Source organism: Chlorocebus sabaeus, chromosome 14 (genome assembly GCF_047675955.1).
Source record: "Chlorocebus sabaeus isolate Y175 chromosome 14, mChlSab1.0.hap1, whole genome shotgun sequence".
NCBI lineage: Eukaryota > Metazoa > Chordata > Mammalia > Primates > Cercopithecidae > Chlorocebus > Chlorocebus sabaeus.
The window spans coordinates 71,253,652-71,272,357 of NC_132917.1; the positions used below are offsets into that span (position 1 = coordinate 71,253,652).

Genomic DNA, 18,706 nt, shown 5'->3' on the forward strand with positions numbered 1-18,706 from the left:
GAATTGTCCCTAAAATAAGTCGACATTACCAGATGCATATATTTGAGCTAATGTAACTTCCCCAAATGTCCAGAGAGTGGAAGTCTCTCACCACCTCAGCTTGCCCATGCACCTCCATTGATCATACTCTTCAGATTATCTCTCCTTGTCCTCAACTAGAGCCTCTCTTGCATGAGTCTTGGTAAGGATTTCCATGCAGGCATATGTCTTCTTGATCTGCAGAACTCTCTCCCCCCTGGTAGTAACTCTTCTTTGAACAAGAAGTATCTTTCACCATTTTCAATACCTCTGTTGTTAAAACCTCAAATGATTCCAACATTTTATAGCTGTCAGAGATCATAAACATTATTTGTGGCTTCATTTCTAAAGTTTTAATCCTATAAAATACTAGTCACATATTCCAATAATAGTAATATTAGCTAATATTTAACACCATAATGTATGTTAAGCATTTCTTTTATGAGGCAGGCATTTCTATAGTTCTCATTTTACAGATAAAGAAACCAAGCCGGGAAGGTAAGATCACTTGCCCAAGGCCATACGGCTAGTAGGTAAAGAAAGCTAAGATGTGAATCCACGTGGTCTGACTCTAGCGTCATCTTTTTACACTGCTGTCATTGTTCTTGTCCTACTGGTCTTACAGTTTTTAGCTGAATATTACCTTTCCCACTGTCTTTCCCCCTGCCTCCCGAGTCCTCCTTTTTTCACTTAAAGCCAATTTTCAGACAGTCTTCTCAATCATTGTGAAATGTACTCCATCCAGATTCAAGAGTGTATTCATCTGGCATTTTAGGTTATGATCCAAAGAGCTGAAGTCTGTTCTTTGACACAACCTAAGTCAGTGGTTCCTGGTTTTTGGTCTGCATAAGAATAAGTGAGAACTTTTTTTTTTTTTTTTTTGAGGCGGAGTCTCGCTCTGTCACCCAGGCTGGAGTGCAGTGGCCGGATCTCAGCTCACTGCAAGCTCCGCCTCCCGGGTTCACGCCATTCTCCTGCCTCAAGACTCCCGAGTAGCTGGGACTACAGGCGCCCGCCACCTCGCCCGGCTAGATTTTTGTATTTTTTAGTAGAGACGGGGTTTCACCGGGTTAGCCAGGATGGTCTTGATCTCCTGACCTCGTGATCCGCTCGTCTCGGCCTCCCAAAGTGCTGGGATTACAGGCTTGAGCCACCGCGCCCGGCCAGTGAGAACTTTTAAAAGCCAGATTCCTGGGCCATTCCCAGAGATTTTGATTGAGTAGGTCTGGGAGTGGAGGGGGACCCAGGTGTCTCCAGTTTTTACAAGAACATTCTGATGGAGGAGACCTTTAGATTCATAGTACTTTAAGAAACACTAGGCCAGTCGCAGTGGCTCACATCTGTAATCCCAGCACTTGAGAAGCCGAGGCAGGATTGCTTGAGCCCAGGAGTTCAAGACCAGCCTGGGCAATATGGCAAAACCCTGTCTCTATAAAAAACAACAACAAAAAAAAACACTAGTAAGTCAAATATTCACTTCTCTTGGTGCCCCTTTTCCAAAGTCCTGGCTGTCAGCCAAGAGGGAAACAAAGTGAGACATTTGTTGCCCTCTTAACTCCTAAAGATGTTCTTTAGGCCTTTTCTAGTGATGTCTTCCCATGAATCAACAGAAGTCCTTTGGGGTGTGAGCTTCAGAAAGCTTTCTGGCCCCTCTTTTCCCTGAGACGTGCAATAGGGACACTCAAACCTGCTCTCTTTGCCTGCATCAGCTCTGCCCTCTTTTGTACCCTAGCCAGGAACCAGCCATCACCAGCACCTGACACTTCTCACTGCTGGAGCCTAGAACGGGTTTCCGCACATTTGCTAGGATTGCTGCATCCTGTGGGATGTTGTGGCCTCTTCCAGAAGATGAGATAACCCTACTTTGGGAAGAAGTTGAACTCTTGTTCCTTAGTCTTATCGCCCTGGTTTGGATCTCCCTCACTTCTCAGAAGCCTTCTGTGTGTGTATTAATCAGGGTTCTACAGAGGAGCAACCAATAGGAGGTGTATGTGTACAGAGAGAGTAAAATGAAGCAGAAACAGAGTAAATAAATCTCTATTTGTTACGGGATTTGACTCATGCTATTATGGAAGCCAAGAAGTCCTACAATATGCCATCTGCGTGTTGGAGAATCAGAAAAGGTCACACGTTGGGAATGGAGGTGGGGTGGCCACCAGGAGCTCAGCTGTGATATCCAAAAGCAGGAGGTGAATGTCCCAGCTCAAGAAGAAAGAGTGGCTCTTCTAACAATCACTGTGTGTGTAGGCTTTCCCTCATGCTCTCTAGAGACTCCTCACCCTCTGAACTAAATCCAAAAGGAGAACTGTGCACACAGGCTGACCTGTTCACATTAGTCCCAGAGCTGTGCTCTTGCAGCTCAGGAGATAGGCTGCTGTTTACACCCTGCACAAGGGGAATGAGGGCTTTCAGAAACCCCTGCACCTTCATGCTGAGCTCACTCCTTTCCATTGTGTCAGCAGCCATGCCTGAACAGAATATAGCTTCTATTTATTGTTTACTGTTTATTATAGTAGATTCTTGGGAAATTGAAACTCTCTGAGACTACCATGAGTTTTTCTTCTTAGGGGAAGCAGATGAGATGACCAGGCTGTTACCAGGGTCTATGGTTCTTAGCAAGCTTTGCAAGGATCTGTGGTTTTGGCAGAAAACAGAGAACATAGAAATAATGTAGTGTGTTCACATTACCTCTTTGGTGAAAAATCTCTTCTGTTTTTTTGTTGTTGTTTGTTTTTTCTATTTTCTGTTGGAAAATAGTATCAAACTTGTCCCTTAATTTCTTAGTGAAATTGGAGAGCCACCTCCCTCCCCTTTGTTTCTGTCCTGAAACAGTAAAGTAGTAAAAGTGACCTGAAAACCAGCCCTCTTTAACAGGTTGGTTGTGTTGACAAAGCCTTGGTGTGTTCGTTTCCTGTGGCTGCTCTAACCAATTGTCACAACCATGGTGGCTTAAAAACAAATTTATTATCACAGTTTGGCAGGCCAGAAACTCAAGATCAAAGTGTCCCCGGGGCCACAAGAACTTGTTCTTTTATAGCAAGAAACAGAACTGTGCTTCATGCTCAGGAGTTGGAGGTTGCAGTGAGCTATTTTGCCACTGTGCTCCAGCCTGGGTGACAGAGGGAGACTGTCTCTAAAAAAAATAAAAAGAATTGTGCTTCAAGTTACCCTAAGTAAAATGTGCAACAACTCACTATAAAGGCACTGGACCTGTTGGTCTGGATCCCTGGCTGTTAGCTACAGCAGCCAAGCCTGGATATCTGAAGCAAGAGAGGATTTCAGAAGAGCTCTGGGGGGCTCACAGAATGGAGGGAGGTTGGAGAACTTGGCTTTGGTTATGGACAGGACTCGGACAGCAGGCGCCATACCTGGTCATTTGCTGTCACACGGCAGCTGCCATGTCTGACTTCCTGAAGCTCAAGAACTTGTCTCAAGTCTTGGGAGAGAGCATCCAACTGTCTGAGCCTGGGCCACACTGCCCAGTGACACAGAGAGGGAGGCCCTAGCTCTGAAGCTTCCAGAAAAAAGGCAGGCACTTCTGCCCACCAAGACCACTCAGGAGGGGTGGGAAAAGGATGTTTTAGGAAGAGGGAGATTAAAAGCTGGAAGCCAGAAATGACAAATATCCATCACAAGCGCTATCTCAGCACTCACAGGCAGGGAAACTCAAGGAATGAGAGCCAGGAACAACAACCAGAAGGCTCTCTTTCTGGGTCTTGTTTTCCCCACCTCGCCCCTACATGTGATCTCTTTTTCTCTGACTGCGAAACTTTCTCCACTTCTCCATGCACCGGTCCCCCTCTGAACCTCCCATTTTATTCATCTCAGCTCCAGCCACACAGAAGCTAGCTTCTCTCGGTCCCAATTCCACATTTTTGGGAGATAATGTGATTGATTCAGGTTGGGTAGTCTCAGAGAAAGTGGTTCTTTTAAATAGAGAAGATACCCCAAACATGTCCTACAATTTGGGAGCAGACATGCTCACTAGAGGTTTATTTCTGCACAGACAGGAAAAGTTTGAAGACAGCCTTCTGTACGAATAAAGTAGTGAAGTTGCGAGGAAGGTGTTTAACCTATAAGGAAAACTGGCTCTTTTCAAATCACTGTAGCCACACCATATTTGCAAGCAGCTAGCCACTTCTTAGGTCTAATTTTAGCTCTGCCACAGAGCAGGTTCATGTTACTTTATACATCTGAATAGAGCCAAACTGTACTTCTTCAAAAATAGACCATAATTTGGGCTTTCCCTACATCAACAGGGCCTCCTGCCCTTCTTCCCAAAGCAATTAAATTTTACTCCCTCCTTGGTATCTTTCTCTAAAACTTGAATCTGAAAAGTGCTTGCCACAGAGAAGGTACCAATAAATGTTGGTAAATGAATGAATGAATGAGTCAAGCAATCAATTACCACATCCAAGCCAAAGCTGTTTTCTCCAGCAACACATAATGGCCAAGTTCTGTAGTGGGAAACTTGATTGCTTCACCAGCTCTTGCAGAATTTCCTTTCTTCCTCCTAGCTTTGCCTTACTTTGCGCCATCCCCCTTTTCACAACCTTGGTCCAAGTCACCATAAACTCTCACCCTGACCCTCTGCTGTAGCTTTTAACTCTTCACTTCCACTCTGATCCCTTGCACTGTGTTCTCCAAGGGCAGCCAAAGGGAACTTTTGAGACGTAAATCAGATCCTGCCACTCCTCTAGACTTAGCAGGCCTCAGGAAGCTTCCCCCAGGCCCTGCATGGTGCCCTCCAGCATGCCTGCCCCATCCCACAACCCCTTAAACTACACTCCTCTCCTCCCATGACCTTGACACAGAGCGCTTCCTTCTTTCTCTCTAGAATACTCTTTCTTGCCCCCACCTCAGTCCTGCCCAGTGAACTCCTAGCTGGCCTTCAGATCTTATCTCAAATAGCTCTTATTGTCCTGGGCACTCGATGAGGACTCCCTGCTCTCTGTTCTCACACTCCCACATTTTCTGTCTTTTATGGCGCTTACATATTTGTAATGGTATGTGACTGATGTGTTCATTCCGTAACTCAGTTTCACTCACTGAACTGGAAGCTCTTTGAGGTTAGGGACTCTACTTGTTTGCTAGGGCTGTCATAACAAAGTACTGCAGACTGGGGGTCTTAAATAACAGAAATTTATTTCTCACAGTTCTGGAGGCTGGAAGTCCAAGATCAAGATGTAGTCAGCAGGCTTGGTTTCTTCTGAGGCCTCTCTTCTTGGCTTGCAGATGGCTGCCTTTTCCCTGTGTCTTCACATGGCCTTTTCTCTGTGTGCGTGCATCCCTGCTTTGTCTTTGTATCTAAATTTCCTCTTTTTATAAGGGCACTGGTCAGATTGGATGACCCTAATGACCTCACTTTAACTTGTTCACCTCTTTAAAGGCTCTATCTCTAAGTAGAATCACATTCCAAGGTACTGGAGTTGCCTTTCACACAGAAATTTTGAGGGGACCTAATTCAGCCCATAACATGGGCTGTGTCACTTGTGCCCACCACTGTGTCCCCCACCCAGGACAGGGCCTGACTTATTTTAGAACTTGATACATTCCCATTAAATGAATGATTGAATTTCAGCTTCCCCCTTCCTCTTCCTCTCCCCACCATACATTGTGCTAAATGCAAAGAAAAGAAGGCATAGATCACTACAGAAGGACCCTGAGTGACCACAGGAAATGTTTGCTACCCTAACCTTGAAATTATAGACCTTTTTGGGGAGTGTTGCTCTTTTCTGGTATCTCCCTATGGGGAAAAATCAGCCACCTGTCAGCGGCCAGCCCATCCTGCCCTGGGTGTGTCTGCTGCCCCCATGGGCTGCTGTGGGAGTTTTGCTGACAGCTGCACACCCATCCAACTGGCCCTCTTTAGAAGGTGAGTCACAGGCTGCCGGGAGTGTGGATCTACATATCTGCAGGAAGGCAGTTTAGCAATAGGTACTAGAACCTAAAAAAAGTCATATCCTGTGACCTTAGAATCTAATCTGAAGAACTGGGCCGGGGGGGGGGGGGGGGCGGCTAAGATGAGTTTATATCTATTTTTTATGAAAAAGAAACTCTCTTTCTCACTATTATAATAGAATCTGGGGAGAGCCTAAATGTGAAAGAAGAGAAAGTTTGTGAATCTAGTACATTCAAATGACAGACAATTATATAGTTACTGAAAATATTCTTTTTTTTTTTTTTTTTTTTTTTTTTTTTTTTTGAGACGGAGTCTTGCTCTGTAGCCCGGGCTGGACTGCAGTGGCCGGATCTCAGCTTTTATGAATAATTTTTGAATGATGCAAGATGTTACATGAAAACGTGGGACACAGACTGCATTCTACACTCAGATACATAATAAATACTGCAGTTTACATGTGTATATACATTCAGAGGAGAAAGCCCGGGCTGCCAAATACCCAAATGTTCATATACTATTTTTTTCAGAACCAGAGATTTCTTTCTTTATGCTTTTTGTTTTAAAATGGCATGTGCTGCTTTTAAAGCCAGAAAAAGGGGGCAAAGTTTTTAAGACAGCTGCCTTGCTTGTCAATGAAATTCTCAGCTCCAGGCTTCTCTTACGGAAAGAGCCTCCCCAGGATCCCCCGTCCTACCCGGGCGGTTGGGTTGGGTTCTGCAGGGACTGCTCCAATCCCCGAGGCGGAAGGAGGCAACCGACTTGGTGCAGCGCTCAGCCAGGGGTGGAAGCTCGGGGGAGGAGCCGAGCCCTTCTCCTGTCCAAGAGCGAGATCTGGGCTACGCTGGGCGCCCGGAGCCCTGGTCCAGCCCCCGGCCATCGCGGCCACCGCCCAGCCAGGTGCAAAATGCCGTGTCATTGGGAGACTCTGCAGCCGGAGCATTAGATTACAGCTCGTCGGAGCTGGGGAAGGGCGCCGGGGGTGGAAGATGAGCAGAAGCCCCTGTTCTCGGAACGCCACCGACTGACAAGTGTGGTGAGCCCAGCGGGGGTGGGTACCCAGCCTAGCCCACTGGAGCAGCCGGGGGTGGCCTGTTCCCCTTTAAGAGCAACAGCTCTGAGCCAGGAGCCAGAGATCCGAGCCGACCTCACCCAGCCAACCCTCTCCAGCTAGGGGACCCACAAGCAGCGCCTCGGCCCTCCCGACCTTTCCGAGCCCTCTTTGCGCCTTGGGCGCACGGGGCCCTACACGCACCAGGCATGCTGAGGGTCTTCATCCTCTATGCTGAGAACGTCCACACACCCGACACCGACATCAGCGATGCCTACTGCTCCGCGGTGTTTGCAGGTAGGAGGGGCTGGCCACCCCCGCCGGGGGTCGGGGTTGGGTAGGGGAGGTGACGCCGCAGCTCTCAACCTTGGAGAGCACCTGGAGCTGAGAGACAGGAGACTTTCTGGCCCCGCCAGACTGACGTTGAGTGTTGCAACGACACAGGTCTGCAGAGGGCGACTCAGGGAAACTGAGGCTGGAAGGAGCGATGTGCCTGACTGGTGCTTCTCCTGGAAGCTCAGCCTGGGTTGGCACTGAGGTAGGCCAGGAAAGTGGGACCAGCATCTCTCCTCTCACCTTTTCGGGATCTCTGAAAAGAGGTCTTTCCGCGTTGCGGGCGGCGAAGCGCTGTACTGCAGGGCTCTCCTCCTTCTCCCCGAAGGCCTGGTCCCAGGCCTATTTATAACCCAGCTCTCTTCCCGCCCTGGTCTGCGCCTGGCTGCTTTCCTGGCCCTTTGCTCTCTCTCAGAGGCTGGCCTGGCAGGCTGGCAGCCACTGGAGGCGGAGGCACCCTACCCTTTTACAGGATGGGGGAAATTTAGCCGCTAGGCACAGCTGTCACAGCACCAACCTTTAGAGACTTTCTTTGCCCCCAACCCCTGCCCCCAATGGACCAGTGGATGGAGGGAGGTGGTTCATATCTGGTTTGTATCATCAGAGTGAGGCCTCCTTGAGCAGGAAAGCCACTCCCCTATCAGATTGGGACCTCCCACAGGAGGACCTTCATAGAGTTATGACTTGACTTTTCCTCTGGGAGCTGAGGGATGGGCCCTGTCTGCTCTCCAGGAACCCTTCAGGACCAAGCCAGAGCTAGGATCTATACAGCTGGGTCTTTGGGCTTGGAACCATACTGGGGGAGAAGAACTAGGGGGAAAGAGTGTGAACCTCCCACCCAGCCTGCGGGTTTTCCTCTCAGCCTCCACTACCTGCCACTCCCCTTCTCCCCGGAGATCTGACTTCTAACTACATCCCAGGCTTCCAGAAATCATAGTATTAGTTGGTTTCTGGCCATTCAGCACAGACATTCCCTTTCAGTTCCACAAGCTCCTGGATACACCTGTTCACAGATGCCATCTGCACATATGATCCCAAGCACATGCACAGCCTGGAGCGCTGGAACACCTGTGATGTGCCAAGGAATAGAAGCTCTGAAAGCACAGGCCCTGTGTCCAGCTCAGCATGTGCAGGGGGTCATGTCATGAGTACACTCTCCTGGGTGTGAGATTCAGGGCTTCTGGATTTGTTGGACCAGAGCAGAGCTCAAGGAGGAGTTGGTGAATGGTCCTGAGGCCTGGAAAGCAGTGTGCACCAAGGGCAGGGGCCAAAGGGGTGGTGGCGGCACTCCAGCTGTGCTTTTTCTCCTAACATGCTGCTTTGACCTGCTCTCAATCAGTTTCCCACATGGCCTCTGGAAATGAGCTTTATCCAGGTGTTTCCAGCAGGGAGGACATGGGAGTCTTTCATGCTTCCTCTCTGCATCCTCAGCTCTGGGCAGGTCAGGTCAGTGGCCCTGTTTAGTAGCCTGGTTGAGGGCTCTGGGCTCCTGTTGCACAACTCCAGGGGACACCATTCATACTGTAAAAAGCCCCTTAATGGAGGGGAGGGAGGACAGGCACTCTGTGGGTGAAGCAGCCTCCTCCCACCCCAGCACCTCTTTCCCATTTATAGCCCCCGAACCTGGGGGCTGAGTAGGCTTTGTGAATGGTGCCCTCCCCAGGTGCACAAATGTACACTCAGCTGCAGCAGCCCCTGCTGTCAGGGGCTTTGTCTCTGGCTTCCACTCAGCCTGAACCAGATTTTCTTCCACCTTCCCTGACCACATGCCCCCTCTGCATCCCCATACACTCAATACACCAGGCTCCTACCTCATGGTCCCTCACCCAGGCTAGGCTCAGACCTCTGGTTGGAGAAAGGAAAGAATGAATAATAGATGGCAGGCACTTTCTAACCCCAGAAGTACAGGAAGTGCCGCTGGTGTGGCTTTTGTTATTTCAGCCCCAAGGGCCTGTGTGAGGAGCAGTTCCCCCCATCCTGCGTCCTCCCATTTATACATCCCTGGCTGGACCCTCTCCCCACCCCCATCTGCCTTTTGCCTGCTGCCTGACTCTTCAGGGTAGACTCCCCCTTTCCAGGGCCCAGAGCACACAGCTCACCTTGGGAAAAGGAAGTACATTTTCTGTGCCAATCTGTCATGAGCCCCTGAGCCTAGGAAGAGACTGACTGGAGCCCCCACCCCTAGTCATCACTGAAACCGCCAGGCAGTCCTGGGGAATGCAATCCCTCCCCTCCCCCAGCCCCTGGCCACATTTCACCTCCTGCATTAGCCAAGCTCCAACCCATGTCCAAATTTGGCCTCCCTATGACATTCAGGCCTGCTCACTCTCCTTCTCCCTGGCAGGGTCAGCTTGGTGAATGATTACACAGAAGACTTTGGTCTCAGGGATGCAGCTCAACGCAAAACACCAGTCTGGGAAGCCTTCCCTCCCCAGCTGGGCTGGGTCTGCTCTTCCGAGACTCTTCATCTGTTGTCCCATAAAGCCCCTCCTTTGGTTACATGATTATAATACCCTGTAGCCACACTTTCAGCCCCTTTGTGCATGTAGACATTCATTTCAAGCTCACAGAAGCTTTGTGAGGCAAAGGGCAGGGATATTATCCCCCCTTAAAGAGGAGGATATTGGCCCAGAGAAGTGCAGGAGCCTGGCCAAGGTCACATAGTGGCCACAGCGTCCCCACCCCCAACCCCTCATCAGTGCCCTCTGTTGTTCTCAGCATCCTTGGCGCATGAATAAGAAAGTGCTGTGGAGAGCATACCATGTGCTGCCCACACCCAGTGCACTCGGACTTGAGCCAGCCAGGGAGGGCGGTGGCTGGGGTCCCCAGCAAGAGGCTGAGTCAGAGTAGGGGGAGTGCTGGGCTGCAGGAGCACAGTGTGAAACAATTGACCAAAAGATGGAGGATTCTGGGGTTTCAAATGCGTGTTCCTCACAAAGAGAGGGAATGGACATTTGCTAAGCACAAAAGCATACCATTGTCAGATGGTGTTTCTTTAAAATCCCACCAACAGTCCTATGAAAGAGATCTATTTAACTGACACCATGGTTATTTTATGGCAGATACTGTTCTAACTAGAACGTTAATATAAGCTACATCATGACCCAGTTATAATTTGTACCAGGCACTTACATGTAGACACATACACCTCAATCCCCTTAGCAAGCATGTGTGGTAGCAACTGTCATCACTCCTGTTCTACAGATAAGGAAACTGAGGCATGAAGAGGTTAAGTAAGTTGCCTGAGGTTATACACTGGTAAGTGGTGGGGTTATGATTCGAGTCTAAGTATCTGGCTCCTGAGCCCCCACAATATCCCCAGATTTAACCACTCTACTATCTACCTCTGGCTTTAGCTTGGATTTACCAAAGACAAGCAAGAGAAGGTGGAGGGACAGGACTTGAATCCAGGCCTGGCTGAGACTCTGATGCCCCCCTCAGTCTGCACTTTGACTTCTCTCATCCTGCCACATCACGTGCATGGTCCTTACTGCTGTTCGCTCACCCAAGCACAGACATCCTCAGCCCTTATGTTCCAGTCTTGCAGATGCTTTCTTATCTCAGGGGGCCCTTGTTCTCTGCTTCACCCTGTCTATATCTGATGGGACCAATCAGTCACCAGTTGATGCAGGATGCTCCCTCCAGGCAGTACCCTCATTCCGGGCCAGCTCACAGCTCTGACAGGGCTATGGTGGCTGCCTAGATTCTGATAAGCCAAGACCAGGACAATGGTCACGTGGCACTGAGGTGGGCAACCTGTGGTGGGTGTGGCAGGTGCTCTGGAACTTCCAGGGAGGGGGTCATGTAACTGTGGATCCCAAGCTTAACCAGTCTAGGAGAAAGTAAAAGTTGGGCGGGGGCTCAGAAGAGCGGCTAGCTGGCAGCCTGAGTCACAGTCCAGTGGGATAACAGCATTGAACAAGAGGGAGAGAAGGACTGTCTGAATCTTGAACTCGGGATCCCAGGTCTGCCACTTTCCAGCTGTGTGGCTTTGGGCAAGTTACTTAACCATTCTGTGTCAGTTTCCTTATCTGTAGAGTGTTGATAACAATAGCTTGTACCTGCTTTGGAGGAATGATTCTGGAGAGTTTATGTGTTAGTCCATATAAAGCACTTCAGGCAGGCAAGCAATAAATGTTAACTATAATAATTATTATTACATATAATTTTACATAAATTTATTATGATAATCATTATTAACATATATCGTACATGTACTAAGAAATAATTGTACACATCCATCAATGTCTTTTTTGCTTGGTCAAGTCTATCCTCAGCTTTGTTTGTCCATCCACTGTCCTGCCAGGCTGGACACAACAGGCTGAGTGGTGGGTGGCCATCTGTCTGCCCCCAGGGACACTGGGCCTGTCTTCTCTGGCTGCCCCTCCTAGAGCAGTCCCTTCTGAGGTGGAAGCATTTGGCCACCCGCCTGATGGCTGGCAGTGGCCCTCACTGGGGTACTTTCTCTTTCTGGGAGCAAATATTCCTCTGGTGACACCCCAGTAGCCCACAAACCTCTTCAGTCCCTCTCCCCAGGCCAAACTCACTTTCTTTCTCTACTTCCTGCATACTAGTCTCTTTCCAGATTTGTCCACTAGCATGGGATGTTAGCAGACAGAGCATTCACATCTATTGTGGATGTGTGCTGTGCTGGAGTTGCTAGTGTTTTGTTTAATCCTCCCAACACCACTGCAAACTGTCCTCGTTCTCTTGATTACACAGAAGTGGAAACAGACACTGAAACGTCCAATCACATGCCTCAGGTCACACCACTAGGAAAGGGTGGCCTAGGACAGAAGCCCAGGACAGAAGCCCAGGACTGTTTCCATTATGGATTCCACTGTGGATTTCTCCCCTGACAGGCCCTAATCATGGCTGTAGCCAGAACCAGGACTGCACATGGGTTCTACCCTCTTGCTGGACACACAGGTCTCCTGTTAATTCTAGCTGGTGGATTGGGATATCCACCGGACACGTATTCTTAAATGAATGTGAAGGGAGAGGGAAGAAGGCCTCATCTATACTTCTGGAAGCCTTTGGACATTGGCAAATATGCCCTGAAGGAGTCCTGTTAACTCATATAGAATGTTCCTCTCAAGGTCGAGGACATTGAGCAGAGAGGCAAGGTTTGTTTGCCTCCTGGGCTCCGCATGTTTAGGTCTTGGGAAACACAAAGAACCAGCTAACATTAGGAGAATGTGGTCAGAGAAGGAGAACCGGCCCAACTCCAGCAGCAAGAGGGGATCAGAAGCATGCCTTCCTTGGTGGTCAGGAAGGTAGGGCCACAAATTAGTGACAGGGGTCACAAACTCATGCACTTCCAGAAGCATGGCAGGTGGACCGAGATCAAGCCAGAGGGGACATCATATATGCCTATTGGGAGTGAGCTGAGGGCGGACACCTGGTTTACAGGTGCCAGATGGTCAGTGTTAGGTGGAAAATCTAGGCCCAGATGCCACCTTCTCTGATTTTTTTCAGGAGAAGCTATAAATTCAGATTTATATGGAAAAATCTTCTAATGTTTAAGGTACAATTTTGTTATAAAACATTGTACTGATTAAAGACAACATGTCTGTAGGCTGGATGTGTCCCAAAGAACACCAGTGACCGCTTCTGAGACACAGTATTTCATTCAGTCCTGGAGACCTTGGGCCTGGGCTCTCTGGAGAGAAGACAGCCAGTGTCCTCTCCCTTGGGCTCATCACGCAGCACCTGTCATCAGTGACTACAGGATGGAGTGAGTGGGAGCGCTTTAGTCCCCGTCCCCCTTACCTCTGTCAGCCCTGAAATACTGCAATAAGCATGAAACTCAGTTTGCAAACAGGCCCCTCAAGCCCTTCCTTCCAGGCTATGGCTCCTAAGCCGGCCCTATCACCTTTACCGTGGGGCTGGAGTAGCCTGGGGTCCCGAGGAGCTGCCCTCACCTGAAGCCTCAGGTGGGATGCAGACCTAGCTGTTTGTAAACAAGCCCTAACACACACTGGTATAAGCATGATGGTCTCTCCACTCACATAATAGTTGAATGTAGACAGTCCTGGCTGGTAAGACTCTGACCCACAGGCTGTCCAGGACCCCAGCTCCTCCTGTTTCATTGCTCTGTTATCCCCAGAAGTTCCCTTTGACAACGTGGTTCATGATGGCGCACGCCCCTGTCTATATTCCTGCCAGAGGGGAAAGGGGGCCAGGGAGGCGTGCCCCTTCCCTTTAAGGACACATCCAGGCCGTTATATACAGCCCTTCTGCTCATATTCTGTTGGTCATCAGTTAGCCTCCTGGCTACATTCAGCTATGAGGGAGGCTGGGAAATGTTTTTATTTGGGTGACCATGTACCCAAGTAAAGTGCTATGGAAAATTTCTGTGGATGAAGGGGAGAACATATATTGGGGAGTGGAGGTCGGGTCTCAGCCACACTTTCCATTAGAACTTAATTCCTGATAGTGTCCCCTCGGGAGGAAGCCCTATTGAGTTACTAGGCCTCAGTATGAAGTCTGCAGGGATCAGTTATCTGATTATGGAGAAGTCCAGGGCAGTGAACATCAGCCAGACCAGGAAATTGGAGGCTGGGATGAGAAAGAGGCCTCAGGAAGTATCCAGGGGTCAGATCACCAGTGGTTGCTTTTCTGGTTTGCAGAACAGATGTGGGGAGACCCTTTTCCTTGTACACAAGCCAAGGGAAGGCAGAAGTCTCTTGGAATGTTCCTATGGAAATATTAGTTACACCCACTACAGATTTCCATTTCCTGTGCTGACTCTGATGGATTGGAGCTGGGGTAGGGTGCGGTATGATAGGGGAAAAAGCAAAACCAGGAATCATTGTGATAGACAGAAAAAAAAAAAAAAAGAAAGAAAAAAGAAAAAGAAAAAAAGGCTTTGTAATATCCAAAAGTCCCTCTAGGGGGCAGTACTATCCCCTTTGAGAACCACTGGCTGGACTCACCAGGGGCAGAACCCACACCCGGGAGCCATGTGCAGTGTCCACTATACCAACGCCAGGCCAGTCCTGTACCACACGCTGGGAATACCTGGGTCACTAAGGCAGATTTGGTCTCTCCCTCGTCTCTCCCCTCCACAGTCTAGCTAGACACGAAACGGGTAATTACACTAATAGTTATTCCTGACCATTGTGATGTGTGCTAAGAAGGAAAAGCACTGCTGTGCAGTCATTTGCCAGAGGGACCCATCTAGACCCTGGGATATCATGACTGCTTTCCTGGAGAGGTGATCTTTAAGCTGAGGCCTGAAGTATGAATAGGTGGTTCTGCAAAGAAAGAGAAGAAGGCAGCTGGAGGCAGAGAGGACAGCCGACCTCAGAGCTGAGAGGGAGCCTGGCATATTCTAGAAACTGACAAGGCACTGGAGCTAGAGCTCGGAGAGCGAGAGGTGGAATGGCCTTGCCCTTTGGCCCAAGGAAATGAATCTAGGTTTCATCCCAAGAGCACAGGAGGGCTTTGGATAAACCTCCCAAGAGGCTTTTAGCGGGAGAGTAACCTAATCTTATTTGTTTTAAGATCACCTGGCTGCAGTGTGGATAATGGGCCAGACATAGCCAGAGTGATGATGCCTCCAGCTAGGAGGCACCTGCAGTGGCCTGGGCAGGAGAAGTTGGTGGCAAGACTTGGTGGAGTCACTTGGATGCTGTGGGCACATAGATGGTACCAAAGTCATGGGTGTCAGTAAGGATGAAGATGATTTAGGCTGCAAGCAACTGAAATCCTGGCTCAAATAGACTTAAATGAGCAGAGAGGCAAGGTTTGTTTGCCTCCTGGATACCCCATGTTTAAACCTTGGGAAAATCAATTTATTAAATGATAAATAGTCTTAAGGGGATCAGCTCACTAACTGGTGTCCAGAGACCCAGTGAGCTCTGGGCACATAGATTATACAACTCTGTCACAGGATCCTTAGGGTGTTGCTTTTTCCAGCTGGAAACCTTTGTACTGGTGGCACCTTTGCCTGAGTTTTGCTTGGGCCCACTGGGCTCGTTCCACCCACTCAGCCTGGCAGGCTATGCTCAGCTCACAGTAGCAGCCCCGATCCCACGCCTGCCAAGGGTGAGCCAGGCACCGAGCAGCAAGGGGTGTGTGAGCAAGTGCAGGGTCCGGTCACTGCGCACAGCCAGGCATGCCAGCTGTGGTGGGGCAGGCAGCTCCAGGTGCTGGTACAGGTGCTGGCTCTGTGCGAGGCTGCAGCTGGACCAGGCATAATGCAAGCGGCTTCCACTGTGACTACCGAGGAATGCGGTGGTGCCCAGAAGCTTGGAGGCACCAGGAACTGCAGAGCCCCAAAGAGGGGTCATAGCCATGTGACCCCTAGGTCTGGGCTCCCTGAAGGGCTGAAGCTTTTATCTCCTTCTCATCACCTGCAACTTGGCGAGTGGGGTTGGGGGGCAGGTTGTTTCAGCCCTGTTTGTGTTACAGCTATTTCATTCCTGCTATTCAGCAGGTCCTGAATTCTTGTCCTGTGTCCAGGAAGAATGAGGTACACAGACAACTGGAGGGTGAGAAAGGTGGAGAGAGCTTCATTGAGTGACAGAACAGCTCTCAGGAGACCCGAAGTGGGGTAGTTCCTTTCTGCAAGTAGGTTCTTCTGATGAGTGTCCAGCTCTCAGCAGACAGGAGACCTGCGGAGGGTAGTTCCTCACTGCAGGCAGGTCTTCCTGACAAGTGGAGGAGACCTGACCCAGAGTGGGTAGCTCCTTCCTGCACCTAGTAGTCCCAACATCTCTGAGTCTAGCTGAGTCCTGGGATTTTATGGGCTCAGAAGGTAGGAAGTGTGTGCTGATTGGTCCATGGGTGGCCAGGAGCGGGCCAGGGGAAAAAGTACCGTAAGTTCTCACTCTGGGCTGAGGACTCCACCTGGAACTGGCAGCCCGGCCCCCAGGCTTCAGGCCATCCCTGGTTTGTAGGTGGGGTTTCACCCACCCCTTTCTGCCCAGGAGACTGTCTGCCTCCTACTGCCATCAACATGCCTAGGGCACCTAGGCTGTTCGTGCAGAGGGGTGCTTGCAGGTCTGGACAGAGCCACCCCTCAACTTCCCTCCTGAGCTTGTCAGTGCTCAAAGTCTGGGGGGCATTGAGGCAGCAGGGGGCTGGCATGTCAGTGCACACACCTGGCTGGGTTGCAACAGCACCTGGGCTTGGACACAACTTTGCTCCACCCTGGAGTGGGTGACTGGAGTGGGGCGAGGCCAGAGCGGGGAGAAGGCACTTCTGAACCTGCAAGCTTCCTGGCCCTGGAGAGTGCAGGGATGCCTGGGTCTGGGGCCACAGCCAAGCAGCTGCAGCTGTGCCTGGGAGCTCTGGGCTCCCACCCCACCAACTTGGTAGGGGGTGGGGCTCCCACCTGTTCCCAGCCCCCACCAGCTCTGCAGAGTGCACAACACTGGCCAGCCTCTCTACTGCAGTCTGCGTCTTGGCAGTGGCCATTCCAGATGGGCCGCTGCTGTCAGCAACTCCATAGTATCATCCTGCACCCAGGCAGGCTCCATTTTTCTTTCTGGTCTGCTGTCCATTGTGTCTGCTATGTCCTTAATTGGTCAGCAATTGGATCTATAAGCTTCCTTATGCACACGAAGCAGGAGAGGGAGTTGGGCTTCTGTATTCATGGCATATAAATCTGTCTCTCCAGGGGAACGACTTAGGACACAGGTCTCTTGCTAGACCGATAGCCATTGCTGAGAAATGTGCTCAGATAGAGTGGGATCCATCCTGGAGCTGGGGCTACGTAACTGAGCAGTCAGGTTCTGCTAGGAGGGAAGGGGGTCTGGATGAATGTTGAGGGAATCAAAAGTCCACCTCATCTTGAGGGGAGATGAGAAGGGTACAGCTGGGAGGAAGGGGAGAGGGTCCAAGCAGCTAGAGAAGGTGCTGTGATGAGAACGGGCTCAGACTCTCCTCTCTTTCCTTTTCCCCACCCCCATGCTCATCCCAGCTCTGTCCTTTACCAGCCTTCCACTTCTTGGGAGCACTTCCCACAGTGCCTATAGATGTGGTTGCTACCCTCTGTGGTTTCTACCCCCGACCAGAAGCTCCCTGAAGGCAGGGATGTGACTTATTTTCAGCAAGTCAGAAGTGATGGATGAATGTTTATTCTTTCAGTCCATCATTTAGAAAGAATTTATGGAGACCATGCTTTGCACCAGATGCTGTTTCAGGCACTGAGGAAACAGCAGTGGACAAAACAGACCAAAACTTTTGCATCCTTGGAGCAGACATTCTGATGGGGAAGACAGAAAACCAGTAAGACACATATACTACACAGTGATTGGTGCTAGAGAAGAAGCCTGAAAGGGAGATGAAAGAGGGAAAGTTGTGGTTTTCAATTTTGTGGCCAGGTTGGTCTCATTGGAGTGAATAGCTGAAGGAAGGGAAGACATGCCAGCCAGAGGGAACAGCTGGCAGAGACCCTGGGGAGGCGCTGGTCTGGCCTGTCTGGGGAACAGCTGGAAGGCTGGTACGCTTGAAGGAGCATGGGTCCTGGGGAGGTCAGCCAGGGCTTTTAAGGCTACGTAAGGCCTTTGAGTTTTGTGCTGAGTGAGATGGGAGCAAAATTGGAAGACTTTGAGTAAAACCAGGTCATGAGAATTGGATTGAGGATAGACCGTGGGGACAAGGGCAGAGCAGGAGACACATAGGGAGTCTATGGCGTTGATTAAATGACTCAGGCAAGGAATGACAGGCTTCCACTGGGGGCGGTTACAATGGAGATGGTGAGAAATGGTGGGATTTTGGGCATATTTTGAAGGAGAGTGGGAGGGGGATTTGCAGTTTTGGTGACCTGGTGGGGTTGAAGGTGTCACTGGGTGGGTTCAAGACAGAATGGAGGAGGGAGATTGGAGACAGAAAGTATGGAGAGCTCCTTCCAAGGTCATTGTTGTGAAAAGAGAGAAATGACCAGTAGCTGAAGGGGATGTGGGGTCAAGGGTATGCTTTCTTGAGAGCAATAGCATCATACTTATGTGCTCGTGGGATGATCTGGTAAACAGGGGAACTTGGTAAGGCAAGAGAGCAAGAGAATCACTGTAGACTCACCACTGAATGGGAGAGAGGGGATGGGGTCTATGTCCATGTGCCCGGTTGTTCTCAGTGGGGAGTACGGGTGATTCATTCGTAAGAACAGGAGAGAACTCACAGGATTTGGGCACAGATGCCGAGGGCGTTAGAAGGAGCCTGGGGGCCTGAGGAAGTTCTCTGCTCCGTAAAGAGGAAGCAAACTGAGAGTGGAGTTGGGCGATGGGGTATTCTAGGGGCATCTGGGAGAGAGGGAGACAAGATGTATAGTATGATTGCCCCCAGCAGTGAGGGCTCGCTTGAGTTAGGGGTCATGACTACAAAAGGCACCCCTGAGGCCGGCTGTGTTACTCTCCAACACATCAATGGTTGGGGGCAGGCTGAGTTGGATTCGC

At 50.1% G+C, this 18,706-nt stretch overlaps 1 protein-coding gene across 9 annotated transcripts in view; it reads left to right on the top strand.

Annotated features, from left to right (window-relative positions):
* The first annotated feature begins 6,758 nt into the window (after positions 1–6,758).
* The window catches only part of DYSF (dysferlin), a 238,722-nt gene continuing 226,774 nt past the window's right edge, over positions 6,759–18,706 (top strand). For 7 of the 9 annotated variants that reach the window (XM_073023068.1, XM_007970265.3, XM_007970270.3 and 4 more), the window contains exon 1: positions 6,759–7,265. In XM_073023068.1, coding sequence (XP_072879169.1) covers positions 7,178–7,265 — 88 coding nt within the window. In that variant the 5' untranslated portion in view covers positions 6,759–7,177. The remainder of the gene's footprint in view (positions 7,266–18,706) is intronic. The other 2 variants (XM_073023069.1, XM_007970262.3) reach the window with 2 other exon arrangements.